At 43.8% G+C, this 27,016-nt stretch overlaps 2 protein-coding genes across 9 annotated transcripts in view; both read left to right on the top strand.

The window, feature by feature from the left end:
- Window positions 1-27,016, top strand: part of LOC141271991 (uncharacterized) — a 240,378-nt gene that overhangs the window by 71,008 nt on the left and 142,354 nt on the right. The gene's annotated exons all lie outside the window — the stretch shown is intronic.
- LOC141272021 (uncharacterized) lies at window positions 891-12,186 on the top strand. The gene is made up of 2 exons (XM_073682304.1): window positions 891-1,311; window positions 10,017-12,186. The coding sequence occupies exons 1-2, from the start codon at window positions 906-908 to the stop codon at window positions 10,796-10,798; spliced, it is 1,188 nt and encodes a 395-aa protein (XP_073538405.1). The 5' UTR covers window positions 891-905; the 3' UTR covers window positions 10,799-12,186.

Genomic DNA, 27,016 nt, shown 5'->3' with positions numbered 1-27,016 from the left:
CAGTTTATTTAGGTCTTTTTGAATCCTCTCTCTCTCTTCTCTAGTATTAGCTATCCCTCCTAGCTTTGTGTCATCAGCAAATTTAATCAGTTTACCCTCAATTCCTTCATCTAAATCATTGATAAAGATGTTGAACAATACAGGTCCCAGGACGGAGCCCTGTGGTACCCCACTTGAGACATTCATCCAGCTGGATGTGAAGCCATTTACAACCACCCTTTGAGTCCGATCACTAAGCCAGTTATGAATCCACCTAACAGTTGCCTGGTCCATTGCATACTTGGTCATTTTTTCAATAAGGATGGTGTGAGATACTTTGTCAAATGCTTTGCTGAAGTCAAGATATACTATATCTACAGCATTTCCCTGATCCAACCAGTCAGTGATTCCGTCATAGAAGGAAATTAAGTTAGTCTGACATGACTTGTTGTTAGAACCTTGCTGTTAGGTTTTTTTTCCTTTGCTGGTCACATGACCTTGTTGGCCTATTTAATCCTGCTCCGCCCTTCTGGCTTTGCTGGACTTCATTGTATATCTACTTTCCAGCTAGCCTGTGCTCTGTATCTAACTCTGTTAGTTTGCTTGGTCTACGGACCTCTATGTTCTATCTATTTTGTTTGTTCGTCTGTCTGCTACTATTTCTGTTAGGAGGTGTCCCATATTCCTCCCAGTCCTTAGTACTTGTAGGGATTCCCTCCCCACATCTATAGGTCTTCGTACAGACTAGATTAGGACTTTAGCAGGTCTGATCGCAGGATCAGGTTCCCTGTTACATCGTAGGGATTCAGCTGAGTCTTATAGTAGGGACAGATCTCCTCTCTTTCCTTAGCTTTGGTAGCAGAACATAACAGTAAGTCCAGCCTGCAAATTCTCTAAGGAAAGATTTTTTTTTTTTTTTTTCCATCATGGTGTCGGTTCAGGATTTGGCTCATCGCCTGCAGGGACTCTCTCTGGAGGTGGCCGAGCTCCGTCAGCACGTGAGTAACTGTCCTGGAGCATATTTCTTGGAGCCTAAGGTATGTTTGCCGGATTTATTTTTTGGTGAACATCGAGAATTTTTTTCATTTAAAAATGCTTGCTTATTGTATTTTCGTTTGAGACCCAAGTCCTCTGGGGATGAATCCCAGCGCGTAGGGTTCATAATGTCACTTTTGCGCAAAGAGCCTCAGGAGTGGGCCTTTTCTTTGCAACCTAGTGATACATGCTTCAGATCAGTGGATAGTTTTTTTTCTGCTTTAGGACTATTATATGATGATCCTGACCGTGTGGCATCAGCTGAGACTGAGTTGAGACGTTTAAAACAAGGATCAGGTAATGTCGAAAAATATTGTACTCATTTTCGTCGTTGGTCCACTCAAACAGGGTGGAACGATTCTGCTCTGAAAAGTCTATTTCTTGCTGGGCTCAGTGAAAGGGTTAAAGACCTGCTAATTGCTTATCCTACACCTGAGGATTTGCAACAGGCTATGCAATTAGCTATACGGGTGGATAGAAGACTGCGTGCTAGGGTTAATGAGAGCAAATCCTCTGCTATGTCAGTTTCTGGTTATGATAATGTGTGTACTAACAGTGGTGAACCGATGGAGATTGGATCGGTGGCACCTCGCTCTCAAGAAAAAGACCGTCGTTTTTCGGAAGGCTTGTGCTTCTATTGCGGAAAATCTGGTCATTTGATTAAAGGCTGTGAGCTTCGGATGAAGAAAGAAAAAAAAATGGTCAGTCACGCCCGTATTGCCTGTTTAAATTCCAAGGGTATATTTTTAGCTGCTTCCACGATTGCTCAGGAAAAATTAATGGAATTTCGGGTGTTTGTTGATTGCGGGTCTACACTGAATGTAATTGATGGGGGATTCGTGGAAAAACTCAATTTAAAACCTGAACCTTTATCATCCCCCATTGCTGTGGTTTCTGTGGATGGCTCCCCTTTGAAGAATATTACTCTCAAGGTCAGTGAATTTCCTCTCACTATTAATGGTGTTCACCATGAGAAATTGGATTTGGTAGTGTTGAATAACTTGCCTTCTCCAGTAATATTGGGTTTGCCCTGGTTAAAATTTCACAATCCTGTACTGGATTGGTCTACCAGTGAAATTAAATCCTGGAGCCATAAATGTTATGACAAGTGTTGTAATGGGCGTATTGCAGCTTTGGATAGGGGAGAATTGCCTGTTCCTATTCAGGATTTTTGGAGAGTTTTTTCTGAGAAGGAATCGCAGGTTTTGCCTCCCCATAGAGACTATGATTGTTCTATTGAATTTGTCCCTGGAGCGACTCTTCCTAAAAGTCGTTTATTTAACCTTACTATTCCTGAGAGGAAGGCTTTGGAGGAATACATACAGACAAGTTTGGCCGCCGGTCACATTAGGCCCTCTAAGTCTCCTGTGGCGGTTGGATTTTTTTTTGTAAAAAAAAAGGACGGCGGTTTACGTCCTTGTCTGGATTTTCGTGAGATTAACAAAATTACGGTACGCAATCCTTACCCACTGCCATTAATTCCTGATCTGTTTAACCAGTTATTGGGGGCCAAGTGGTTCTCTAAAATTGACCTTAAGGGGGCATACAATCTGTTGCGCATAAAGGAGGGTGATGAATGGAAGACTGCTTTTAACACTCCTGTGGGTCATTTTGAGAATCTGGTTATGCCTTTTGGTCTTACTAATGCTCCTGCATTTTTTCAGAATCTGATTAATGACATCCTTAGACCTTTGATCGGTAAAAATGTGGTTGTGTATTTGGATGACATTTTGATTTATTCGCCAGATCTGGAGTCTCATTGGCGGAGCGTGCGTGAGGTATTACAGTTATTAATGGACAATTCGCTTTTTGCTAAGCTGGAGAAATGTGAGTTCGCTGTACAGAGAATTAGTTTTTTGGGCTACATTATCTCCAGCAAAGGTTTTGAGATGGATCCGGTTAAGGTTCAGGCTGTGCAGGAATGGCCTAGGCCTATTGGTTTGAAATCGATACAGAGGTTTTTGGGTTTCGCCAATTACTACAGAAAATTCATAAAAAATTTTTCTAGTATTGTCAAACCTCTGACTGATCTCACCAGGAAAGGTGCTGATGCGGTTCAGTGGTCTTCTGAGGCCATTGAAGCTTTTGTGTATCTCAAGGAGAGGTTCACCTCTGCTCCCGTCCTTATGCAGCCTGATGTTACTAGGCCGTTTTTGGTTGAGGTTGATGCTTCCTCTGTGGGGGTTGGCGCAGTATTGTCTCAGGATAACGGGGATGGATTACATCCCTGTGCCTTTTTTTCAAAAAAATTTTCGGAGACTGAACTGAATTACGATATTGGTAATCGGGAATTATTGGCTATTAAACTCGCATTTGAACACTGGCGCCACTTCTTGGAAGGTGCGGAATTTCCCGTTCAGGTTCTTACGGATCATAAAAATCTGATATATCTTGATGCTGCCAAGCGCCTGAATGCCCGTCAGGCTAGGTGGGCACTGTTTTTCTCGCGGTTTAATTTCTCCGTTACTTACATCCCTGGTACTAAGAATGTTAAGGCGGATGCCTTATCTCGCAGTTTTTCTCCCATAGTCGGTGCTGAGAAAGAGGAAAACATTTTACAAGAAGGTGTTGTGATAGCTGCTTTAGACTCCGTTTTGGAAGATGAGATTCTTAAAGCTCAGGAGAATGCCCCATCTAACACTCCTCATGGGAGGTTGTTTGTGCCTGGGACCTTTAGGAGAGATTTGTTTGTTGAGTGTCACGAATCTCGGTTGGCAGGTCATCCCGGAATCTCTGAGACCAAGAGACTGGTGGGTCGCAGTTTTTGGTGGCCTGGATGGCAGAAGGAAGTCATTAAGTGGGTGCGCCAATGTACTATATGTGCTAGATCTAAGTCCTCACATACTCCTGCTGCGGGGTTGCTTTGTCCTTTGGAGGTCCCCAGTGCTCCTTGGACACATTTGGCTATGGACTTTATAACTGACCTTCCCCCCTCTGAGGGTTTTACTGTCATCTGGGTGGTCGTGGACCGTTTTAGCAAGATGTGTCACTTGGTTCCCTTCGTCAAACTGCCCTGCGCTAAAACTCTCGCTAAGGCCTTTGTCAAGGAAATTGTCAGACTTCATGGCGTTCCTACTGACATTGTTTCTGATAGGGGTCCTCAGTTCGTGGCTCGTTTTTGGCGTGCCTTTTGTGACAGGTTGGGAATTCATTTGTCGTTTTCGTCCGGATATCATCCTGAATCTAATGGCCAGACAGAAAGGAAAAACCAGGATGTTGAGCAGTTCTTGCGTTGTTTTGTGGCAGACAATCAAGAGGGGTGGTCTGAGTTTCTGCCACTTGCCGAATTTGCTCTGAACAATCATACATCTTCTTCTGCTGGTTGTTCGCCTTTTTTTTGTTGTTCTGGGAGACATCCGTCGTTTGGGTCGTTCTCCAAGTTGGGATCTGCCGTGCCTGAGGAGGAGAATTTTTCCGGTGATTTGGAAAGAGTTTGGACGGATGTGCGTGGTAATCTTCAGGAGGCCAACAGAAAATCTAAAGACTACTTTGATAGGAAACGACAGGAGGTTTTGTTCGCTGTTGGTGACATGGTTTGGTTGTCCTCTAGGAATCTGCGGTTGAGGATTCCTTCTAAGAAATTGGGTCCCAAGTTTGTAGGGCCCTTTAAGGTGCTTCAGGTTGTCAACCAATCTGCTGTTAGGTTGGAGGTTCCTACCTCCTGGAGAATTAATCCGGTCTTTCATGTCTCTCTGTTAAAAAAAGCTGTTGTGTCGGATGGTGACGCCTCTGCCTCTGTTCCTCCGGTGGTGGAGGACGGGGAATATGAAATTTCTCGCATCCTTGACTCTAGACGGTATAGAGGTAGTTTGCAGTATCTTGTGGCCTGGAAAGGTTTCGGACCCGAGGATAACTCTTGGGTGAGGTCAGATGATGTTTCCGCGTCCAGACTTATCAGAGCGTTTCACAGGAGATTTCCTGATAAGCCTGGTCCTAGGGGATCCGGAGGATCCTCTTAGAAGGGGGGGTACTGTTAGAACCTTGCTGTTAGGTTTTTTTTCCTTTGCTGGTCACATGACCTTGTTGGCCTATTTAATCCTGCTCCGCCCTTCTGGCTTTGCTGGACTTCATTGTATATCTACTTTCTAGCTAGCCTGTGCTCTGTATCTAACTCTGTTAGTTTGCTTGGTCTACGGACCTCTATGTTCTATCTATTTTGTTTGTTCGTCTGTCTGCTACTATTTCTGTTAGGAGGTGTCCCATATTCCTCCCAGTCCTTAGTACTTGTAGGGATTCCCTCCCCACATCTATAGGTCTTCGTACAGACTAGATTAGGACTTTAGCAGGTCTGATCGCAGGATCAGGTTCCCTGTTACATCGTAGGGATTCAGCTGAGTCTTATAGTAGGGACAGATCTCCTCTCTTTCCTTAGCTTTGGTAGCAGAACATAACACTTGTTAGTTACAAACCCATGCTGACTCTGGTTAATCACTTCATTCTTATCCATGTACTTACATACATGTTGTTTAATAATTTGTTCAAAGATCTTTCCTGGTATAGAAGTCAGACTCACCGGCCTATAGTTCCCTGGGTCCACCTTCTTCCCCTTTTTGAAGATAGGAACAACATTTGCTCTTCTCCAGTCTTCTGGGACTTCTCCTGTTCTCCAAGAATTTTCAAAGATTATGGAGAGTGGTTCTAAAATTTCTTCTATGATCTCCTTCAGTACTCTGGGGTGTAATTCATCTGGACCTGGAGACTTGAACTCATTTATGTTAGCTAAATATTCCCTCACAATCTTTCTGTTTACAGATAACTTGGATTCCTCTATACCTCTAAAAGGACAGTGAAGATCAGTTGATGTTACATTTTCTTTCTGAGAGAAAACAGATGCAAAATAGGAATTAAAAAGTTCGGCCTTCTCAACATCCTCTCTTACCATTTCTCCATTTTCATCCTGTAAAAATCCTATAGCATCTTTGACTTTTCTTTTACTTTTGACATACCCCCAAAATCCTTTTTTATTGCTTTTTTATTGCTTTTTACTACCGCCTCTTCATACCGCACTTCTCTTCCCGGACTGCCCCAATTTCCGCGCTCACCCGTAAGGGTACTAATCCCAAAGAGTGGCCGCCCGAAGCAGAGGAGGCCTTTCTTTCCTTAAAACAGGCCTTCTCTTCCGCCCCGGTGCTGCATCGTCCGGACGGCAACAAGCAGTTCTTTCTGGAGGTTGACGCCTCCTCCTCTGGAGCCGGAGCTGTACTTACTCAAAAATCTTCTTCCGGAGGGATGGTAACTTGCGGCTTCTTCTCTAAACTCTTCTCCTCTTCTGAGCGCAATTATTCCATAGGAGACCGAGAGTTATTGGCCATCAAGCTGGCATTGGAGGAGTGGCGTTACCTACTCGAGGGGGCTCTTCATCCGGTAATAATTTACACTGACCACAAGAACTTGGCTTATCTCCAGCATGCCCAGAGACTTAATCCGCGCCAAGCCCGGTGGTCCTTGTTTTTTGCTCGCTTTGATTTTGTTCTACATTTTCGCCCGGCTGACAAGAACATCAAAGCAGACGCCTTGTCCCGATCCTTTCTGGTATCTGATCTCGAGGAAGAACCTAAACATATCATCGATCCCGCCAGAGTAATGCAGGTGGCTCCCGTGAGTCTAAATCGTCTCCCTCCCGGTAAGACGTTCGTATCGGTACCTGATCAGGAGAAGATCCTACACTGGGGTCATTCGTCTAAACTAGCTGGCCACGCCGGTCAGAAAAAGACCCTCCAGCTTATTTCCCGGCACTACTGGTGGCCTAACCTGCGCAAGGATGTAATAGACTTTGTTTTTGCCTGTGTGTCCTGTGCCCGCAACAAAGTTCCGAGACATCTGCCAGCCGGTCGCCTTCTTCCTCTGCCAGTACCTGCTGCCCCCTGGCAGCATATAGCGATGGACTTCATAACTGATCTTCCCGTCTCTGCCGGTTGTACGGTCATTTGGGTGGTCGCTGACCGCTTTTCCAAGATGGCTCACTTCATTCCCCTGCCAGGCCTCCCGTCTGCACCCGAGCTGGCTAAAGACTTTATCCGCCACATCTTCCGTCTTCATGGCCTGCCCCGTCACATCGTGTCGGATCGTGGGGTACAGTTCACTTCTCGTTTCTGGAGAGCCACTTGTAAATTGCTAGACGTCACCCTGGACTTCTCCTCCGCTTACCACCCACAGTCTAATGGTCAAGTGGAGCGGATCAATCAGATCCTGACCAGTTACCTCCGGCACTTCGTTAATGCCCACCATTCTGACTGGGTGGATCTCCTGCCATGGGCCGAATTCTCGTACAACAATCACGAGAGCGAATCTTCCTCCAAATCCCCGTTTTTTGTAGTCTTCGGTCAGCATCCTCGGATCCCGTTTCCCGTCTCCACCTCGGTGGACAATCCGGCTGCGGAATCTCTTGTTAACAAATTTTCCTCCACATGGGAGAGTACCCGGTCCGCACTCCTTCTGTCATCCGAGCGTATGAAAAGACATGCTGACAAAAAACATCTGGATCCTCCTCAATTCCGTCCAGGGGATAAGGTCTGGCTCTCGTCCAAGTATGTCCGGCTCAAGATTCCTTCCTATAAGTTAGGGCCTCGGTTCATCTGTCCTCTGGAGGTCATCAGTCAGATCAACCCGGTGGCCTATAAATTGAAACTCCCGGCCAACTTACGGATCCCTAACTCCTTCCATGTATCTCTCCTCAAACCTGTGGTACTTAACTCTTTTTCCAAGTCTACAGGCACGCCTCCTGCTCCGGTTTCCGCTGAAAACGAATTTGAGGTAGAGAACATTCTGGCCACCAAAAGGGTAAGAGGGAAGACCTTTTTTCTAGTAGATTGGAAGGGGTTTGGTCCTGAAGAGAGAACGTGGGAGCCCCGGGAGAACATCCATGCCCCTCTCATCCTTGCTAAATTTCTGTCTGGCCTAAAAAAGGGGGGGCCTAAAGGGGGGGTACTGTAGCGTCGGCGTCCCTGCCCTCTGCTAGGCAGGGACGCTGTTCCCCCTCACCTCTCTGCTCCGAGCCCGGCGTCCTCCTCCCGCTCTGCTGGCAGCGCGCGCTCCTTCCCGGCCACTGTGCTTAGGGCGCGCGCGCTCCCTCCCTCTTAAAGGGGCCGCGCGCGCCGTCCTAAGGAGTCCCCGGCCAATGGCCGGAGGACTTCACCATATATAAGGCACCTCCTCCAAAATGGAGGTGCCCGAGCAATGTTGTTGCACTGTTCACTACTCTGCTTCAGCCCTCAGGTCCCGTTGCCAGTTACCTGCCTGATTCCTGCCAGAGTCCTGCCAGTTTGCTGTCTGTTTCCTGCCTGATATTCCTGCTACCTGCTTGCTAGCCTGAGGTCCGACGGTCTGCCTTCCTACTCCTGTCAGTCTGTCTATGGACCAGCTTGGCCGGTCACCTGGGAGCGCACATCTGCTACCTGCCTGCTAGCCTTCCTGGAGGCTCTGCCGTCACGTGTTGTGACCACCTGCTATTCCAGAGACTCCTGCCCGCTCACCTGGGAGCGCACATCTGCTACCTGCCTGCTAGCCTTCCTGGAGGCTCCGCCGTCACGTGCTGTGACCACCTGCTATTCCAAAGACTCCTGCCCGCTCACCTGGGAGCGCTCCTCCGCTACCTGCCTGCTTGCCTACCTGGAGGCTCCGCCGTCACGTGCTGTGACCACCTGCTATTCCAGAGACTCTTGCCCGCTCACCTGGGAGCGCTCATCTGCTACCTGTCTGTTGGTCTTCCTGGAGGCTCCGCCGTCACATGCTGTGACCACCCGATTATCCAGAGACTCTCGCCTGCTCACCTGGGAGCTCACGTCTATCATCTGCCGCCACAGGTCGTACCAATCCTTTACCCAGAGACTGCCCCGGTCACTTGCCGTGACCTCCTGCCCGTTCATCCAGAGACTGCCCCGGTCACTTGCCGTGACCTCCTGCCCGTTCATCCAGAGACTGCCCCGGTCACTTGCCGTGACCTCCTGCCCGTTCATCCAGAGACTGCCCCGGTCACTTGCCGTGACCTCCTGCCCGTTCATCCAGAGACTGCCCCGGTCACTTGCCGTGACCTCCTGTCCGTTCATTCAGAGACTGTCCCAGTCACCTGCTGTGACTGCCTGCCCGTCTACCCTGGTCGCCACCCGCTCCCTTACAAGGACCGCCCCCTTGTATAGTAGCTCAGAGGTTCCGCCTCCCAGACCCGTTACACCTACACTGTGCCCGCTACTAAAGAATATGAATATTCACTGCTCCCCACACGCATGGGCGTGGGGAGCAGTGAATATTCATTTTCCAAACTTCAAATATTAGTGGAAAACACTGGGAAGCAAAATAGTGCAAAATAGGGTATTAACTGGTAACACAATTGAATAAGAAAAGGGGAGTATTACGCTCACCTGATGTAGTTGCACATATGAAACATATTTTATTCATGAAACATCTGCTGCAGGAAACGGGTTAAAGAGACCAAAGCGCATGTTTATCCAGGTATGAGGTGCTTATGTCTGCGCTGCTGAGGGAAATCCGAAGACATTTGAAGATATCTTAAAAGAATACGATTTATTTGTACAGGTTTTTCAGTCAACACGTTTCGAAGTTGATCGGTTTTTGTCTTGAGGAAGAAGTCTCGAGCGACTTTGAAACGCGTTGATTGGAAAACCTGTGCAAATAAAACATATTCTTTTAAGAAATGGGAAGCAATTGATTCCAGTTATATATTTCAAAGGGTGTGCAACCATATATTAAGTTGAGGGTGCCAACAATTTTGTCTGGCCCATTTTTGGGATTTCGTGTGAAATTATATACAGTTTGCTTTTTCTCTCTGTTTTTTTGTGTTTTTCTAATAAACACAAAGGAAATAAACATGTGTATAACAAAATATGTGGAATTGCAATAATTTTCTGAGAGGAATACATCATTTTCTGGAACAGTTTCAATGGTGCTAACATTTTTGGGCATGACTGTATATAATAATATAAATATCGATATAATTCCAATGCAGTGTTATTGAAAAATAATAAAAGCAGTTTTATTTTTGGCAGATGATTGTACCAGGAGCTCAGAAGGACATCTGTTATTCTCAGATTTTGCAACACATACATGTGAAGAACATGTCATTATACCCAACACACCTCAAGTCAAGGTCCTTTCTTCTGCTCCATCAAAGACCAATATGAAAAATAAAAGTCACAGAAGGGCTGTTGAATATGAAATATATAACACAGTGGAGAAACCATTTTTATGTTCAGAATGTGGGAAAAGTTTTAATCAGAAAGCAAGATTTGTTAGACATCAAAGAATTCACACAGGAGAAAAGCCATTTTCATGTTCAGAATGTAGGAAATGTTTTTCTACAAAAGGTGAACTTGTTATACATCTGAGAATTCACACAGGAGAAAAGCCATTTTCATGTTCAGAATGTAGGAAATGTTTTTCTACAAAAGGTGCCGTTGTTATACATCAGAGAATTCACACAGGAGAGAAGCCATTTTTGTGTTCAGAATGTGGGAAATGTTTTCATGTGAAAGCAAAACTTGTTATACATCAAAGAATTCACACAGGGGAGAAGCCATTTTCGTGTTCAGAATGTGGAAAATGTTTTTCTAGGAAAAATGATCTTGTTACACATCAAAGAATTCACACAGGGGAGAAGCCATTTTCGTGTTCAGAATGTGAGAAATGTTTTTCTCTGAAATCTCGTCTTCTTACACATCAAAGAATTCATACAAGGGAGAAGACATTTTTGTGTTCAGAATGTGGGAAATGGTTTTCTACGAAAGGTGAACTTGTCAGACATCAAAGAATTCACACAGGGCAAAAGTAATTTTCTTGTTCAGAATGTGAGAAATGTTTTGCAGACAGATCACATCTTGCTACGCATCAGATAAGTCATGACGTGAAAACAGAATTTTCATGCTCCAAATGTGGAAAAAGTTTTAAACAAAAATTAATTGTGCATCAGAGAATTAACAGGGCAGAAGTCATATTCATGTTCAGAATGTGGGAAATGTTTATGGTGAAACACCATCATTTTAACCTCTTAGTAACCGAGCTAATTTTGACCAGACCAAATTTTAAAATCTGAACAGTATCACTTTATATGGTAATAACTCTGGAACACTTCAATATATCTCAGTGATTCTGAGAATGTTTTTTCGTGACATTCATGATAGTGGTAAAATTTGTTCAATATGATTTTGCATTTGTTTGGGAAAATATCACAATTTTTAAACTTTCAGACTTTATATACTTAAACTAGTTAGTCATGTTGTACAAAATAATAAATAACATTTCCAATATGTCTACATGTACATCTGCATAATTTTTCAAACGTCATTTTATATTTTGTTGGGATGTTAGAGGGGTTAAATTTAGCAGCAATTTCTATTTTTTTTTAACAAATTTACAAAATCTGTTTATTTATGGACCTGTTCAGATATAAAGTACTTTGAGGGGCCTATATTTTGGAAACTTCCCAAAATTTATACCATTTTAAAAACTGCTCCCCTATACTTCAAAATTGTCAGGAAATTTTTCAGCCCTTCAGGTGTTACACAGGAATTAATGCAAAGTGGAATGAAATAAAAAATATATCTAAATTCTACCTCTAAATGTTACGCACTTTCTTACAAGCACGGCGATACCCCACGTGTACTCAAAAAGTTCTGTTTGGACAAACAGCAGAGCTCATAACAGAAGGAGCAAAATTTGGCTGAAATAGATGGCGGGCACCAAGTCGCATGTAAAGGTCCCCTAAGGTGCCTAAATAGCAGAAACCCCAGACAAGTTTTGGAAACTACACCCCTCAAGGATTTTATCCAATGGTATAGTGAGCATTTTGAACCTACAGGTACGACACAGAATTTGATAACATAAGGTCGTCATGTTGAAAATGTTTTTTTCACAAAAATCTTGCTTTAGCCACAAATTTTTCACTTTTGCAAGAGGTACGGACCCAACAGTTTGTTACCACTTTTTTGCGAATGCGGCGATACCTCATATGTAGTCAAAAAGTTCTGTTTGGATAAACGGCAGGGATTGGAAGTGAAAGGGCACAATTTAAATTTTGGAACACAAATTTGCCTGTATTTGAAATAGATTGTCATATTTGCAGAGCTTGTGTGGTTCAAGGTCAGAAATCCCTCATAAATGTCTTTTTTGTAAATTATATCCTTTAATGTATTTATTTAGGGAGGTAGTGGGTAGATTGATACCACCATTTTTTATGCAGTTGATGCAACACAAGTTTGGATATTTACAATTTGCAATTTTTTCATTGTTACTTTAATGAATCTTTTTATTGTACGTTCTGAGGAACACATGTAATAAGAAGCAAGGATATCTCTGAATAGCCCTTGCAGGATGTACCATTAATGTGGAGAGATTGCCATCTGCTTGCCAGGCGGAATCGAGTGGAACCAAATTAAACCAGAAGAATTGCAGGGGGAGTGAGTTCTTGTGCCGGACCTGGTCAGTGCCTTGCATGACAGAATTCCAGGATATAAAAGTCCTGCTCACCAAATCGCAGGAAGCCTTAGCGCCAAGAGAGCGCAAGGTGCACATGTGGCACCCCAGGGGTCTGGTTGCCACAGTAATAGAAATATTACGTCTGAGAGCAAGTGGGAGGTTTCTCTGGTCAGGAGCCCTAAGCATGCAACACTTCCTGCCCAGACCTGGGAGGGGAGGAATCTGCCCTTATAAACTGGGTCTGGGGCGGGATTAGTGAGTTCAGTCAGAGCCTGGAGACAGTTCCAGACACAGGGAGAGTTACAGCAGGAGCTCTGTAGGAGCTAGGAGCAGAAGACCAGGGGCTGGAAGCTAAGCAGAGATATAGCTCGCCCTGGCAGAAGAATCTGATAACCGGACACCGGAGTCCGAGGCTGTGGGGACTGATATCCACCCAGCAGCAGAAACCAGCCGGCAGGGGATTCCAGGTCCTCTGGCCATAGAAGCCCGGAGGCTCAGTCACAAGGAAGGGACCAGCACCGCCATCCAGGAGCGGAGGCTAACAGAAGGCCCCAAGTCACCAGCCATACGGGTGAGCACCACACGGTATACTCAGGGACGTGGGCTACTTCTACCCGCTTACAGCAAGGTAGCCAGAAAGAGTGCAGATAGACGGGGAGGCCTACAACTCCACCTGGCCAGGGGAACTCCTGTTTGCTCGCAGACTGACCAGGCCCCTTATGTTAGCCAGTACTCCCGGGAGGGTCTGCCTTAATATCACCAGTAAAGACCCTGAACTGCACTGCAAAGACTCTGAGTCGTTCCTGCTTCATCGCCGCACCAGCACTACTAGTGCTGGGACTCCCGTGCACTATCACCCTCACCATCAACTACACTGCCCTGGGGCTCCACTCTTCCCGTGGGGAGTCACACTACCTCAGCTGCACACACCATCAGCCCCAGCAGTCTGCCTTGCAGCGGCGGTCCGCGCTGACCGCAATCCACGGGTGGCGTAGTCGGACAATTAACCTAAAACCTCCACAAAATACCGCCATCGGCCTGACCACCCTGAGCCACGGGACCGGGTCACCGCCACGGATTCTACAACCCCCAGAGACCCAGCTCCGGGTATCCCACACACGTCCACACTAGGCCCAGGGGGCGAGTCACACATGTGCACAGACACTGCAGCCAGAGTGACAGGCCGCAGCAGGAAGTGTGTGCCAGCAGGGTGCTGGCTGCGTGCAGACAAGATCCAGATGACGCATAGTGGGACTCGGGTCAGACTGCACGGGTCAAGACCAGGACCTACATCAGTCAAGCCTTGGAGATCAGATGTCGCCTATAAGGAGCTGAGGCCCAGTACTTTCCGCCCCAAGAGACTTTTGACGATTGTCAAGCGAGAAGATCCGTGAGGAGAGTGCGGCAGGAGATGCACGCCTGTGATTATGGAGGGACCACCCGAGTGAGCAGGGCCGTCACTCCCACTTATAATTTAGGTACCGGGCTCGGATTGGATTAGGGCAACAGCAGGGGACTGTGCGCGGGCGAGCACCGCTTGACAGTGTCGGACTGGAGTATCTGGAAAACAAAAACAGTTGGAGCACCAATGGTGAAGAGCCTGAGGTTTGGGGGGGGGAAGAACGGGGAGATGTTGTGACCACTCACCTGGTCCTGTTGTGCCAAGAAGCACAACAAGGGAAAACGCTTCCAGGTGGGAGTCTGTATGATGACCGCAGCTAAACAGGGACTGCTGTAAGGAGTTTCTTCCTGCTTCAGCGGTCACATGACCAGGACCGTGTGACCGAAGTGGGCTTTCCACAATGACATCACGGCAGGTCCTGAAGTAATCTAGTAATCAGAGCAGCTTCCACCGCTCTCCACAAGGGAGATTGGCAATCAAGAAGGAAAGAATTGTGCGGTGTTAGGGAAGCGCTAGAACAACTAGACAGGGAATTAAGGTTATAAAACACAAACCTTTTATTGTTTAATACGCCACGACGCATTTCGATAGCAGAAGCTATCTTCCTGGACTGGAGTATCTGGACCCACAGGAGGCATTGACTCTAGGGGCCCACCCTACACACATATATATATATATCTTACATTGTCTCATTTATTCTGTATATTGCCCCCCTTATTACACAGTGCCCTCTCTTGTTATCTACAACACCGTCACTTACATATTGGATAATATAGCGCCCTGTTTTTTATTACATAGCGTCCTCTCATGTTAGATATATAATGCAATGACGACTGATGGAACATGGGAAAGCTTCTTTTCTGATGGAGGAGCTGATGGACTGGTCTTATGGTCAGATGCTGCCTCAGCAGTTCCTCCATCAGCAGTAATTTTATATCTAACAAGATATGACTATGTAGTAAATTAGGGCGCTGTGACTGACAAAAAAACAAGAATACGCTATGTAAGGGACCAGCACTGCGCATAACCGCAGAGGAAGCAATATAATAAGGGATGGCACCATATATAACTAGAGAGGATGGTACGTAATAAGGGACGGTGTTATACATAATGAGCGATGAAACCATGTAACTACGGACTGCTCTATACACAATAAGTGAGTACACTATATACTAAGGGACTATGCTGTACATAATAATGCTACATTCCAGCATCTGTGTGCAGTGTCGGTGTGCTGCCCGCTTTTACAGACGTATTGAGCATGTCCAATTCTGATCCTCAAAATCGGATCAGAACAAGACATTCTCTGACCCTCACAGATCTCATTCTCAGATCCGTGATTTTCACGGATGTGTGAATGGACCCAGAAAACTCTACGAGTCCATGTGCTGCCAGATTTTTTTATCGGATGGCACACGGACATTTCACACAAATGTGAGAATGCAGCCTAAGGGATTTTACAGATAACATTATCACTCCAAGTAACACAGTTCAGATACAGAAAAATTTACATCCAGGCACTTTCCGCTAACGTCTCATCTGATTAGAGTCGGTTTCTGCTGCTTCTTCTCCATCTGGTCAGACCTTCATGTCTACATCTCACAACCACGACTCGTCTTGTCACGATGATCACTGCAGCCCTAAAAATAACTAGGTCACATATATTGTATATATACAGGTGTCTCCCCCGCACTGCTACCCTGAACACATATACAGTGAAGGAAATAATTATTTGATCCCTTGCTGTTTTTGTAAGTTTGCCCTTGACAAAGACATGAACAGTCTATAATTTTAAGGGTAGGTTAATTTTAACATTGAGAGATAGAATATCCAAAAAAAATCAAGAAAATCACATTGTATAAATTAGATAAATGTATTTGCATTTTGCAGAAATAAGTATTTGATTCCTCTGGCAAACAACACTTAATACTTGGTGGCAAAACCCTTGTTGGCAAGCACAGCAGTCAGACATTTTTTGTAGTTGATGATGAGGGTTGCGCACATGTCAGGAGGAATTTTGGTCCACTTCTCTTTGCAGATCATCTCTAAATCATTCAGATTTTGAGGCTGTCACTTGGCAACTCGAAGCTTCAACTCCCTTCATAAGTTTTCTATGGGATTAAGTTCTGGAGACTGGCTAGGCCACGCTATGACCTTAATGTGCTTCTTTTTGAGCCATTCCTTTGTTGCCTTGGCTGTATGTTTTGGGTCCTTGTCTTGCTGGAAGACCCAGCCATGACCTATTTTTAATGTCCAGGCGGAGGGAAGGAGGTTGTTACTCTGGATTTTACGGTACATGGCTCCATCCATTCTCCCATTGATGCAGTGAAGTAGTCCTGTGCCCTTAGCAGAGAAACACCCCCAAAACATAATCTTCCCACCTCCATGCTTGACAGTGGAGATGGTGTTCTTTAGGCAGCATTCCTCTTCCTCCAAACACAGTGAGTTAAGTTAATGCCATAAAGCTACATTTTTGTCTCATCTGACCACAGCACCTTCTCCCAATAACTCACAGAATCATCCAGGTGTTCATTGGCAAGCTTCAGATGGGCCTGCACATGTGCCTTCTTGAGCTTGACAACATCCGGGTCACCAGAGCTAGCAAAGTTGCAGGATCATGCGCAGTGCATGATTTAGCAACTTTGTGTGTCAGTGCAGCACTGACAGTTTATAAGGCATAGGAATGTTCCTGCATCCCTATGCTTTATAAGCAATTAGGATAAAAAAGTGGAAGTTCCATAGTGGAACAAAGTGTAAAAGAGTGGGGTTTTTTTTAAATCACAAAATTATATATTGTACCCATAAATAAATATTTTTATGAAAAAATATGAACAAAAAAGTACACATATTTAGTATCGCCGGATCCAGAACGATCTGACCTATAAAACTGTTAACCCTTCAGTAAACAATGAATGAGAAACTATGCTTTATCATAATACTGCTAAACAAAGATTGGAATAAAACGCAATAAAAAGTACAAATGTAAATAAAAATGGTATCTCTGAAAACGTCATCTTGTCCTGCAAAAAAACAAGCCGCCATACAGCTAAATGAGTGGAAAGTTAAAAAAGTTATAGCTCTCAGAATAAAGCGATGCAAAAATAATAATTTTTTCTATAAAATAGTTTGTGTAAAAGTTTGTGTAAAAGTGCCAAAACATGAAAAAAACTATATAAATGTGGTATCGTTGTAATCCTACTGACCAGAAGAATAAAGCTGCCTTATCAATTTTACCACACGTGGAGCGGCATAAAAAAAAACAAAAAAAAATAATTCCTGAATTGTTGGTTTTTGTTCATTCTGCCTCCCAAAAATCAGAATAGAAAGCGATCAAAAAATGTCACGTGCCCGAAAATGGTACCAATAAAAATGTCAACTTGTCCCGCAGAAAAACAAGTCCCCACATGACTGCGTCGGCCAAAATATGGAAAAATTATAGCTCTCAAAGTATTGTGAGTCAAAAACTAGTTTTTTAGTGTGTGACAGCTGCCAGTCATAAAAACCCGATGTAAATCTAGTATCGCTGTAATCGCACCGACACGAAGAATAAATAGGTCTAATCAGTAATACCGCTGATGTGAGACTCCCCGTAGTGAAGGCTCCACCGGATCTTCTTTCAACACTTACACAATGGGTCTAGACGATTTTTGAACAATGGTTAGAGGCTCCTGAGATACTAATGAGATTAGTGGAATGCTGGACACTTTACAAGTTAAATTAGTGTACATAAACTGAAGAGCAAGCAGAACATTAATAAAACACAGCCAGCAGTCTCTAATAAAACACAATAATGTATTTCTCTTGGATTAACAAATCTAATCTTCTGGCTTATTAAGATTTTAAGCTGTATCGTCACACCTTTGTGTTGCACTTAGTCTTTCTCACACCTTGCGTGACAGATGTTGAGGCATTTTTGACTGTGTCCGAAAGGGTGGCAGAGAGGGAGAAGCTGCTGCCGAAGCAGTGGGCGGAGGTGCTGGCCCCCTATTTAACGGGTGAACCCCAAAAGGTCTACTACGACCGGGCCCTACAGGATGCAAAAGAGTGTGCCAAATTAAAGACAGAGATATTGGCATGCTCAGAAGTGACTATGTCTGTCAGAGCTCAAAGGGCTCCATCATTGGGCATATGCTGGCTACAAACCCCCTCGCTCGCAGATGTTTGACTTGCTACATCTAGTCCAGAAGTGGTTGCAGCCAGATTCTTCCACTCCTTCCCAGATGGTCAAGCATGTGGTGATTCATCGATTCCCTTCTCAGGCCACTGCAGACCTCTGTTACCTAGGGCGACCCTCGGAACACGGACGACCTCATTGGCCTAGTAGAGAGATACCAAGTGGTCAAGAAATCCCATGGAGAAGCCAGATATAGTCACTTCCCATACTGAAATACTGGGGAGTGGGTTCACCACGGAGGGGGTTTAGAGCCACAACAGGGGGGCGTCCCAAGACCACTGAGGGTCCTGCAGTCCTGAACACGTTGCCGCCCGGTGTCATATGTCCCCTGAGCCAATGGCCTGCTGCTTAGGCAGACATTGTTCTTATTACGCTAATCCGGCCTACAGTGTGGACTGTCAACCCAGCGAGGAGACGCAGTCGTGTGCCGTGTCCATTAATGGAGTGAGGATGCTTGGACTATTGGACTCTGGGAGTCTGGTGACCCTAATCAGTGCCAACCTAGCTGATCCCTGCCAAAACTGTGGGCCTTTGCTGCATACATGGGGATACCAAAGACTACCCTGTGGCCAGAGTGACAGTGGGAACAGACTGTGGTGCCCAGTCACACCAGGTCAGGGTGGACAAGGACCTGATAAATCCCTTCATATTGGGGCACGATTTTTCTTTGTTTTGGGACTTATGGGGGAAGAGAGCCATACTAAGTAGCGTGGACAAAAGCCAGGTCCCTACGGAAGAACCCCCTCGAAAATCTCAAGTGGATGAGTTCCCATTGTGTATCCTTGCCAGCGACGGGGAAGAGACGGTGACCGAGGAGGGTGACCTCCCTTAGCTAGAAGTATCCGGAGAGAACTTTGGGACTGCTCAAGTTCGAGACCTGTCCTCAAAGGGGGCATTTGACCTGATTACTATCTGAAACAGGGTTGCCCAAGAGCCGGGGGCCGACACCAGATTCCCCCACTTTGCAGTTCAGGGGGAGTTATTGTATCGGGTGACCAAACTAAGGGGTGATGAGATAGTGGAACAGCTGTTAGTTCCAGGGCCATACCGACGAAAGGTAATAGATATGGCCCATTCACATGTTCTGGGGGGACACCTGGGGGTCAAGAATACTCAGGAGAGGATATTGAGGAGGTTTTATTGGCCAGGGTGTTACCAGGAGATCCTAAACTATTGTAGGTTGTGCCCCACCTGCCATATAACCGCTCCCTCTTCCCACTTCCGTAGTCCTCTAATCCCACTAGCTGTGATAGAAATCCCCTTTGAGAGGATTGCCATGGACCTAGTGGGGCCCTTAGTTAAATCAGCACGGGGCCATCAATACATCCTGGTGGTCATGGACTATGCGACCCGGTACCCAGAAGCGGTACCACTAAGGAACTCATCGAGTAGTAGCATAGTCCGGGAACTTGTCCATATATTTGCCAGGACCGGACAGCCGAAGGAGATACTAACCGACCAAGGAACCCCATTCATGAGCAATGTAATGAAGGAGCTGTGTAAAGTCCTTCAGATTACCCAGCTGCGAACCTCCATTTACCATCCGCAGACAGACGGCCTGATGGAGTGCTTTAATAAAACCCTTAAAAGTGATGCTCAAAAAGGTCATAGAGAAGGATGGTCGTGACTGGGACTACCTACTAGTATGCACAAGTGGAGGGCACCATCTAATCAATGGCATCCACATGCAGCATGCAACAAAGAGACTGAAAATAAGCAAGAAGAAGAAGCATGCTAATATGCAGTGACCACCATATGCAAAAGATATATGAAAAAAATTATAAATTTTATTAAGTGCATGTCACATAACAAAACCAAAAAATGTTAAAAACACAAGTAAAAACACAGTAAACACCACACTGGGTACTAGCCCATCCAACATCAGACTATACAGGCAAAATATATGTGAATGATACAGAGAATATACATATGCTGTTTCTGATGATAAAAGATCCTTTTGATACTACACTCCCCACACTAAATAAAGAAACCAATAAATGCTGTAGTTATTTGGCAACAAAGGATAACTTAGTTCAGATGGAGGGCACAGACCTGCAAAACTAATGCAAATATAGATGCATGTCTGTGCACAACAAGGCCTGTTCATCAATACATACCCAGCAGAGACCCACCAAATGCAGGCGTATATTGTAAACCAGAACCCTGTTCAGAATACCCAGTCAGCTCATGAAAGACGATCTCAGCTGGACAGGCATACCGGCCAACTTTCGAAGAACAGAAAGAGGGACAAATAATGTGACGCGCGTAGCGTGGCACGGCAAATTTTGGCCACACGCCAATCTGCGCCCATTTACCATTATCTTTTCCCCTGCAAGAAGAGTTGTCAGAGGGGCGCTGGTAGTGAGGAAAATTCAGCAGGCGCCACTGCTTGGGACTGTCCACTGTATCCGAGACAGTTGGGACTAGAGATGAGCAGATGGATTCCTGGGTCTCTGGTCCAGCATCCAGGTCAGTGCCACCTGGTAGGTGGATGAGAGGCCATGAATCTTTTATCTTCCGGGGCAGCGCGACGTCATCTGTGTGTCCTGCACCAAACTACACAAGAACAATTTTCTTCCCCTTATTTGATGCGTTTTGGTCCAGATGTGAAGCCGCCTTTTTAACCGGTTCCCGACCGCCCACTGTAGATAAACGTCGGCGCTTGCCGGGCTCTGTGAAGTGCCGACGTTTAAAAACGGTGGGTGGTCTCGCAGTGCTCAGGACCCCCAGGGTCCTGCAAGCACTGCGATTCCGGTGCAGAGCGTTAGCTCTGACAGGGTACATCATCGGGACCTGATTAGATCAGGTCCCAGTGATGTTAACCCTTTGCTGTCTTCTATATGCTGTGATCTATAGTGATCGCGGCATATAGGAGACAGCAGGAAGAGAGGGGGTCGTCTTACTTACCTCCGAAGACCTCCGTTTCGTTTGAGGACCTGGGGTTGCTATGGCAGCTGGAGGTCACATGACCGCCTCCAGCTCTGCCATATATGGTGTCCTTCCTGTCTGGCTTTAGCTTGTATGTAGCTGAAGTCAGACAGGAGACTCTGACTGAAACAGTCAGTGAAGATCTCATATAATGTAATATATGTGTATTACATTACATGAGATCAGTGATCAGAAAAATAAAAATTAATGTCCCATACAGGGACTAAGTAAAAATGTAAAAAAAAGTAAAAAAAAAGTTTTTAAACTATTAAAAAAAAAAATCACAAAATAAATAAAAATAAATAAATAAAATATTAAACCAATAAATTATTACAAAACCAAAAAAAGTACACATATTTGGTATCGCCGCGTCCGAAACAACCCGAGCTATAAAACTGTCACACTAATTAACTCCTTCTGTGCACACCATAATAAAAATCAATAAAAAACGGAGCAAAAAAATATGCTTTTTCATCATATCGCCAAACAAAAAGTGGAAAAAAATGTGATCAAAAAGGAGAATAGAAATAAAAATGGTACCACTGAAAACGTCATCTTGTTCCGCAAAAAAAGCCGCCATACAGCTCCATCAGCCAAAATATAAAAAAAGTTATAGCGCTCAGAATAAAGCAATGCAAAAAAAATATTTTTTTTTCTATAAAATAGTTTTATTGTGTAAAAGCGCCAAAACATAAAAAAAATACAGTAAGTGTAGTATCGCTGTAAACGTACTGACCCGAAGAATAACGCTGCCTGATCACTTTTACCACACGCAGAACGGCATAAAAAAAAACTCAAAAAACAATTCCTGAAGTGTTTGTTTTTGTTAACTTTACCTCCCAAAAAACGGAATAGAAGGCGATCAAAAAATGTCATGTGCCCAAAAATGGTTCCAATAAAAATTTCAACTCGTCCTGCAAAAAACAAGCCGTCACATGACTCTATCGGCCGAAATATGGAAAAATTATAGCTCTCAAAATATGGTGATGCAAAAACTAGATTTTGCAAAAAAAGCGTATTTTAGTGTGTGACAGCTGTCAGTCATAAAAACCCGATATAAATCTGGTATCTCTGTAATCGCACCGACCCGAAGAATAAAGTAATCTAATCAGTTATATCACACTAGGAACGGCATAAAAAATAAATAAAACAAATATTATTCACCTGCTACTGATTTGTTTATTATGTCTCCCAAAGATCCCAGTAAGGCTCTGCTCACATTTATCCTGTGCTCTGCGCTGAGCACTTACACCAGAGTTTCCGTGTAAATCTCTGAAATACGTGATTCAGCCAGAACCCATGATGGAAGATTCCCTGTAATGAGGCAGATATAGGCCACTGTGGATGCCGTCTAGCCTGGGATCCCACGGTGTCATTTGTTTTAGGCGTGCATAAAAGTGCGGTTGGCCACAGTTTTGTGCACTTCTGAAAAAAAGGACACCACTAAACAGAGGCCAGACGGAGTCCAGAGTAACTCTGCTGCCTCATTACAGTGAATGGATCCTGCAGGGGTTTCATCTGAATTACATCACTTGGAAAATTAGATGAAAACCCCGATGTAAGTGCTCAGCCTAGAGCGCCGGATAAATGTTACGTAAAATGTTCCCAATAAAAGCTTCAACTCAGTCCTCAAAAAAAGCTAGTCCCCACTCAGGTCCATCATCTGTTAAAAATATAAGGGACTTCCAAGTTACTGGTAGCAGAAAGGCTCTGGAAAAGCAAAATGGTCCTTGCCCCCCAAAAGAAATTCAGAAAATTTTGTGCTCCCAAATCCAAATGCCTATTCTACAATAATTTGTTCTCCAATTGTCAAATAGCGCTCCTTCCCCCTCAAATCTCACCGTATGGCTAAGTGGTACGATACAGCCACATATGGGGTATTGACACTTTTAGAAGAAATTGTGTGACACATTTCGGCACCATTTTTACCCATTGCCCTGTGTGAAAATGTAAAATCTGAGGGTAAAACATTTTTTTGTGGTAAAAATATAATTATGCTTTTTTCACTGCCCAATGGTATAAATTTTAAAATTAAAAAATGCTCACTACTTCCCTAGATGAATTCCTTGAGAGGTGTAGTTTACAAAATGGAGTCACTTGTGGGGGTTTCTGCTGTTTTGGCATGTCAGCGACTCTTCAAATGTGACATGGTGTCTGCTGCCTATCCCAGCCAACATAGCGCTTCTTTCTCTTCCGAACCCTGCCGTACACCAAAGCAGTGGTTTTCCCCCACATATGGGGTATCGGCGTACTCAGGAGAAATTGTACAACAAATTTCATGGTGCAATTTATCCTGTTACCCTTATGATAATGCAAAATTAGGGAATGAAAAACATTTTTTGAGGGAAAAATGTGAAAATTTTATTTTTACGGCTCAATATTATAAACTTCTGTGAAGCAGCTGGGGGTGCAAGGTGCTCACCACACATCTAGATAAGTTCCCTAAGGGGTCTAGTTTCCAAAATGGTGGCACTTGTGGGGGGTTTCCACTGTTTAGGCACATTAGGGGCTCCCCAAATGTGACATGGCGTCCGCTAATTATTCAAACAAATTTTACATTCAAAAAGTCAAATGGCGCTCCTTCCCTTTCAAACCCTGCCATGTGCCCAAACAGTAATTTGCCTCCACATATGGGGTATCAGCGTGTTCAGGAGAAATTGCATAACAAATTTCATGGTGCAATTTATCCTATTACCCTTATGATAATGCAAAATTAAGGGATGAAAAACGGTTTTGTGGGAAAAATGTGAAAATTTTATTTTTACAGCTCAATATTATAAACTTCTGTGAAGCACCTTGGGGTTCAAGGTGCTCACCACACATCTAGATAAGTTCCCTAAGGGGTCTAGTTTCCAAAATGGTGTCACTTGTGGGGGGTTTCCACTGTTAAGGCACATCAGGAGCTCTCCAAACGCAACATGGCGTCCGCTAATTATTCAGACAAATTTTACATTCAAAAAGTCTAATGGCGCTCCTTCCCTTCCGAACCCTGCCGTGCGCCCAAACAGTGGTTTTCCCTCACATATGGGGTATCAGCACGCTCAAGAGAAATTGCACAAAAAAATTTGGGGTCCATTTTTTCATGTTACCCCTGTGAAAATAAAAAAATTGGGTCTAAAGTAACATTTTTGTGAAAAAAGTTAAATGTTAATTTTTTTCTTCCACATTCCAAAAATTCCTGTGAAGCACCTGAAGGGTTAATAAAGTTCTTGAATGTGGTTTTGAGCACCTTGAGGGGTGCAGTTTTTAGAATGGTGTCACTTTTGGGTATTTTCTGTCATAAAGACCCCTCAAAGTGACTTCAAATATGATGTGGTCCCTAAAAAAATGTTTTTGTAAATTTTGTTGGAAAAATGAGAAATCGCTGGTCAAATTTTAACCCTTATAGCTCCCTAACAAAAAAAAATTTGGGTTCCAAAATTGTGCTGATGTAAAGTAGACATGTGGGAAATGTTATTTATTAACTATTTTGTGTGACATATCTCTCTGATTTAAGGGCATGAAAATTCAAAGTTTGAAAATTGCAAAATTTTCAAAATTTTCGCCAAATTTCCGATTTTTTCACAAATAAACGCAAGTGATATCGAAGAAATTTTACCACTATCATGAAGTACAATATGTCACGAAAAAACAATCTCAGAATCAGGGGAATACGTTGAAGCGTTCCAGGGTAATTACTTCATAAACTGGCAGTGGTCAGAATTGAAAAAATTGGCCTGGTCACGAAGGCAAAAACAGGCTCTGGCGCGAAGTGGTTAAGGTGCTTTCTATAGGACAGAAAAGCTTTGATTTTGCACTTAATGAAGTATCTGAGTTTTTTTAGGCTCCTCATAGAAGCAACTGAAGAGCGAGATGAGCGAGTGTGTATTGTTAACCCTTTCGGCAAGCACGCTCGGCATTTATGTTAGTGCCGCCACACACATGCAGCCGCTGCGGCTCAAACGTAGATGCCAAAAAGCGCCGAAAATACTCTGCAAGCACCCGAGTGTTTTTGCCGAAAGGGTTAACAATACACGCTCGCTCATCACTACTCTGTGGTTTTGGAGCATTTTCTCCTCGGCTTCCTCTGAAAAAAAACGAATGTTGTTTTAATTCCTTTTCCTATTCACATATGTTTGCAAGGCAATTGGCCTGCTCTTACCCCCATTTTGCTTTTTTTTGCAGCCCCCTATCCTTTACTATGACCATTTTTACATCCATTTTTTTTTTTTTTTTAAACATAATTTTTATTTGAGTTTCCAAATAACATATAAACCAATTAAACGAAGATATTCATGTGCCCGTACGCAGACTAGGCAGATAATGATACTTTTAGCATATTTAACTGGTATGACAAATTTAACATTCAAGAATTAACATTAAAATTAAAACTTTAACTACTAGCCAAACACAGGAACTAGTTGATTATTGTATCTTATACTTCATTAAAGCCATCATAAAAAGATAGTGGGTTTGTAGCCAGACTAGAAGTACTAACCCATTGATTGCTCTCCTCAACTATTTCTTCCCCTTTCTAAGTTAAACGTAACGGACCCAGACTATTTTTAAGGTCTTCTAATATACAACAATAGCAATTATCATGTGATATCTCGGAAACAATGAAGCTCACAGTTTGAGCTTCGTAACATCAAAGGCTATTCCCTTAATACATAGTAGACAAGGCCAAATATACTAGAATACCAGACTATATAGGGGTTACACAAGAGGACCAGATCATAATAAACACTCAAGACAATATAAGCTATGCACCCGTGATCAACTGATCTCATGATATACAATAAACATCAGAGAATTATTTATGCTCCTTACAATATAGGATCTATACACCTATAGTAAACTCATTCATGCTCCTCATGATGTAAGCGCTATACACCTGTAATCAACTCAACGCGTTTCTCCTCTCTATGGGGTTCATCAGGAGTAATACAACAGGTGATCTTATAAAGAAAAAAATATATGTAATGATAACTTATCTAGTCAGATGAGAGGTAGTGCTCACTGAGATGGTCTCAGACCACTGCTTATGATCTGGTCCTCTTGTGTAACCCCTATATAGTTTGATATTCTAGTATATTTGGCCTTGTCTACTATGCATTAAGGGAATAGCCTTTGATGTTACGGAGCTGAAACTGTGAGCCTCATTGTTGCCGAGATATCACATGATAATTGCCATTGTTCTATTGCACTTATTAGGAGTGAAATTGAGCCATTTGATTGTTCACATTTTTTTTTAAGAATTAGCGGCTCTCCCTCTCCCGCTAGCGCGAGACAGGAATAGAAGGGACAGCCGGCGAGGAGCTTGGGCGCCAAATGCGCAGGCAATCAGGGTACTAACCTCCGCAGGGAGGAGTGATAGATTTTTATAGGGACAGTGTTAACCACATGTGAGGGACTATCACTTGGGTGTTCTTTTGTCTATTGTATTTTCTGAATTTATTAAGTTATATTTCATTGAATTTGGGCAAATAGTACAGCAAATACTGTGAATTTTTGTTAATAAGGTGTGTACTTTAATACATCACCTCTACGGTGAATTTCCCCAGACATTCTGTACATGTTAGCCATCTCCTTTCAGTTGGATGAAGAAGATGTGATGCGTTATTAACACCTGCTTGTGGCCATTTTAAAAAGAATTTATTCTCACTGCCCTGGAGGAATTCTGGATTACGCCATAGCGGAAGGTGTTTTGAGATTCTGAATGAAAGACCATATTTTATCTTTACTACTTTCCATGCGGAGATGGTATCCCTAAAAATCACGGATCCTTTGACTGCTAAGGGTAACTAGGTAAAACGCGAGTGAAAGATAGCTGTTAAGTTATAAGGGAATACATAGTCAGATTCCAGCGAGCGATCAGAATACGTATGTCGCTTATGAAGCCAGTCTATTATATAGCGAGAAAGGCAGGCTAGGTTATAGTTTCTGATGCTTGGAAAGTTAATGCCTCCCTCTTCCTTGGAGGCTATCAGTGTATTCAAACTAATCCTAGGATGTTTTCCCTTCCATATAAAGTGACTGAAGGCCCTATTGAGTATAGTTATGTCCGAGTGATTCAAGACCAATGGTAAGGT

The sequence above is a fragment of the Phyllobates terribilis genome, unplaced genomic scaffold, assembly GCF_046119375.1.
Source record: "Phyllobates terribilis strain yellow unplaced genomic scaffold, ASM4611937v1 Scaffold_5__5_contigs__length_657084704, whole genome shotgun sequence".
Classification (NCBI taxonomy): Eukaryota; Metazoa; Chordata; class Amphibia; order Anura; family Dendrobatidae; genus Phyllobates; species Phyllobates terribilis.
This window is presented reverse-complemented; position numbering and strand designations above follow the sequence as displayed.

What these genes read in the sequence shown, in the direction of transcription:
- LOC141272021 (XM_073682304.1), top strand. Translation starts at nt 906, where the DNA reads ATGGTGTCGGTTCAGGATTTGGCTCATCGCCTGCAGGGACTCTCTCTG. An exon ending in ACGTTTAAAACAAGGATCAG is followed by an intron (nt 1,312 to 10,016) that starts GTAATGTCGAAA and finishes TATTTTTGGCAG; the next exon opens with ATGATTGTACCAGGAGCTCA.